The sequence below is a fragment of the Vicia villosa genome, linkage group LG4 (genome assembly GCF_029867415.1).
Source record: "Vicia villosa cultivar HV-30 ecotype Madison, WI linkage group LG4, Vvil1.0, whole genome shotgun sequence".
NCBI classification, from domain to species: domain Eukaryota; kingdom Viridiplantae; phylum Streptophyta; class Magnoliopsida; order Fabales; family Fabaceae; genus Vicia; species Vicia villosa.
Window position 1 is genome coordinate 10,361,818 of NC_081183.1, and position 4,026 is coordinate 10,365,843.

The window sequence follows — 4,026 nt, forward strand, 5'->3', positions numbered from 1 at the left end:
TTCACAATCCATATACATCAACTCTTCTAAAATGGTAACCTTGCATGCTTACCATTAGAAAAATTACCTAAAGATTACTTTTCTATATGTTATCTACTTTCTCCTACCACACCTCTTATTCAACCATCACCAATCACAAAAATTTCTCTTTCTCTATTTTCCTCCATTGTTAAGATATTTTTGTATTATAGAGAATGTCTTGAAAAATCTCCATCGATAAATCCCTTCTTTAATATGAGAGGTAGGATAAAAACATCATGTTCTAAAATAGGTTCAATTTCTCACCCCAATTTACCTTCAATTTCCTATGAAATATTCATAAGTATCATAACTATTTAAACTACAACATTCATCATATTTTGATAAATGATATGTGTTCGTGAGGAGAGAAATTATATCAAGACATTACCAATTTTCAAAAGGTACGTACTTCCGTTTTTCTACTTTTCTTTTATCTTCAATGTCATCAAGGTTTTAATGATCGTCATTGCAATATAAATATTGCAATATTGATTGTTGTCGTCATCACGTGAATTAACCACAATTTATTTTTTATATAATAAAAAGAATAAATAACAATATCGACATCGATACTTTCTAATACTACCATTTTGTTGCAGCTATTTGACGGAATTTTAAAACCTTAAATTTCATATAAACCCTACATCCTTCTTATATTTACCAATTTCCTCTTCTTTTTTTTCAAAAACATTCTTATATTTCACTAAATATGTAAGATTATTTTATTATAGAATTCATAACACAAAATATTTACCAATAACTTTTTTTATGCCAATTGGAAATATTTCTTTTATTGAAATTTTTATATACCTTTATTGAAAAGTTGAACCACCCTATGCATGAACAGGGTAAAATTGTCCCTCATGCAACCATGACCAATCGTTTGATTGACACAAAATTGTCATAACTGTTGATTTTGTCTTGCTCAATAATGTGCAACCACTAGAACATTACTCCCTCCGTCTCATAATAAGTGTCCAATTTGCAGTTTTTCCTTGTCTCAAATTAATTGTCCATTTACAATTCCAATGCGTCAATCATTATTATTTTTCCACTATTATACCCCTATTTATTAACTTTCACGTTATTCAACTACTATTAATAGGGGTATTCTAGTAAATGACATTAACTTTTTTACTAAAACCAACACATCCAATCATTTTCTTAAAAACCGCGCATTACTCAAATGGGACACTTATTATGAGACGGAGGGAGTATTGAACAATGGAGAATTTTATAGACCAATTATGTGTTGTTGAACAAAAGCATCCGAATATTCTTCAATATATTCCTTAATTCAAATTTCCTGTACCTTAAAAAAATAGAATATTCTAATATAGCATATAGCATATGCTATTAAACTCTAACTATATGTTAGTTATTTTTAAAATTCTATAACAATATTTTACACTATTTAGTATTTATATATATTGTGTTATTGATTATAGGAAACATACACAAAGCAATTTTGAATAAGTGCTTTTCAAGATTCACTAGAACAATGACAAGACTCAATGGAAACTCCATGATTATGTGGTTTTTGTTTGCAATTATGTTTGGTTTGGGAATTCTTCATGCATCTGCAGAATTGCAAAGGTTTACACATACACCAAAAAATGATGGTTCTCTTAATTTCTTGGTTGTTGGTGACTGGGGAAGAAAGGGAGAATACAATCAATCTGATGTTGCTTTTCAGGTTTGATTTTATTTATGTGTTTTTGATAATCAGCTTAATTAGTTAAGTACTTATTTCTTCAAACCGGAATATATGCGAAAAATAGTAATGTATCTGGTCTATATTTTGGTTCTAGATGGGGCACATTGGAGAGAAGCTTAACATTGATTTTGTAATTTCGACCGGTGACAATTTCTATGATGATGGCTTAACTAGTGACCGCGATCCTAATTTTGAGGAATCATTCACCAAAATTTACACCGCTAAAAGCTTGCAAAAGCCGTGGTATGCCGGTAAGTCATCAGACATGACAATGAGACTAACACATGTTGTAATTTGGTCTGAAGTGTCAATGTTACATAATTTGCAGATTTAGAAAAAAATAGTTGTAATTAGTGTTTTCTTATTGTAATTTAAGGATGTTAATAACATGTTTAATGATTTGCATGCAGTGTTGGGAAACCATGATTATAGGGGAGATTCAGATGCACAATTGAGTCCATTTCTTAGACAAATGGATAGCAGGTGGCTTTGTTTAAGGTCTTATATTGTAGATTCAGGTAAAAAAAATCTTATAGCCAATATTTTCTTAATTGTATGTTACTCGATCTAATCCGAAAAAATTTATTTGTTTAAATTTATTGAATAATTAATGTATCTGATATTCTGATTATTAAATAAATTTTTAAAAAAAACTTATATTTAGGACTAGAAGGAGTAAATCCAAATTCATGCCCATGTAATTTTTTTCTAATGTATATTTTTTTTTGTCTGTAGAGCTGGTTGAGATTTTCTTTATTGACACAACTCCATTTATTCAAGACTACTTTATTTCACCTGAACACACTTATGATTGGAGAGCAGTTAATAATCCCCCAAAAGCTTACATTACCAATTTACTAAAGGTAAGAAAAAAATCAAATTTTTTACATCCATATTGTATCAGTATCGTGTTGGTGTTGGACACTGATATATGTCAGATATCAGACAATTTAATATGTCAGATACCAAACAATTCAATTTAAAGTGTCAGTCTAATATAGATAATCAATAATATTTGGACGATTGAGTTCTAGGATGTTGCTATGGCATTGAGGTTTTCAAAAGCAAAATGGAAAATCGCTGTCGGTCACCATGCAATTAGAAGTATCGGCCACCACGGCGATACTCGAGAACTCGTAAGCCTGCTTCTACCGGTTCTCCAAGCAAACAACGTTGATTTTTACGTGAACGGACATGATCACTGTCTCGAACATATCAGTGACACAGCCAGGTAAACATTAAACAAAAACCATATAAAAAAATATAAACTTAATTTAAAAGCACTTAACAAAAGGAGCTTGTGATTTTCTATGCAGTCCAATGCAATTTCTGGTAAGTGGAGCAGGATCAAAGGCATGGAGAGGAGATGTTCAAAAAACAAACAGAAAAGATGTGAATTTCTTCTATGATGGACAAGGTTTCATGTCTGTTCAATTGACACAAAGAGATGCAAACATTGTTTTCTATGATGTTAATGGCGAGGTTTTGCATAAAGCTATGTATTCAAAGGAGTTACATTCTGTTGGAACAAAAGAGAATCTACATTCTATAATATAAAGCTAAGGACATGAAAATATGAGACTAACAAAGTTTTGAGGACTTTGGATTTGGTTTTCAAATTCAAGTCAATAATTTCTCTATGCATTAATTGAACTTGTGTATATACATTATATAGCAGTATGGCTTAGGTTTTTTTTTTTTTAATTTGGAAGTATTGAACTTCAAATTCTTTGTATATTTGAGTTTGTAAAAAATGTTAAGAAATGACTTTTAATAAAAGTTTCTATATTTATAAAGTATGAATTCTCTGTTCAAAATTAGAAGATTTACTTTACCTTAGTTTCATTCAGATCTAAATTATATAAAAAGAAAGTATTTATTCATTTTTAAAAAATATTACACTTCAAAAAAAGTCATGTGATTTTTTTCAGAAAAGTGGGGTGGAGAAACCCAGGTTTATGGGTGTGAAAAGTTCCTAACTCTTGGGCCAAATAGGGAGATTGAGGTGATTAGCCCAAAGTATGTTGTTTCCTACAAACAATTATGATGTTTTTCTTCTAGAAGAAGACTATACTTCTAAGTCATGTGATTTTTTTCAGAAAAGTGGGGTGGAGAAACCCAAGTTTATGGGTGTGAACGAATCCTAATACATTCAATAATATTCAAATTTTTTTTGAAGTTTTTGATTTTTGATTTTTATTTTAATCAGTTTGAATTTTAATATTCTAGTTAAGACAAATAATTAAGTTGAAATCTTTTTCAATATTAAGTTTATGAGATATTTTAAT

At 29.7% G+C, this 4,026-nt stretch overlaps 1 protein-coding gene across 1 annotated transcript; it reads left to right on the forward strand.

Moving 5' to 3' along the window:
• Positions 1 to 267: 267 nt before the first annotated feature.
• Positions 268 to 3,443, forward strand: LOC131598806 (purple acid phosphatase 17-like). The gene is made up of 7 exons (XM_058871368.1): positions 268 to 422; positions 1,470 to 1,717; positions 1,833 to 1,989; positions 2,149 to 2,256; positions 2,474 to 2,601; positions 2,773 to 2,969; positions 3,055 to 3,443. The coding sequence occupies exons 2-7, from the start codon at positions 1,523 to 1,525 to the stop codon at positions 3,293 to 3,295; spliced, it is 1,026 nt and encodes a 341-aa protein (XP_058727351.1). The 5' UTR covers positions 268 to 422; positions 1,470 to 1,522; the 3' UTR covers positions 3,296 to 3,443.
• Positions 3,444 to 4,026: the final 583 nt, after the last annotated feature.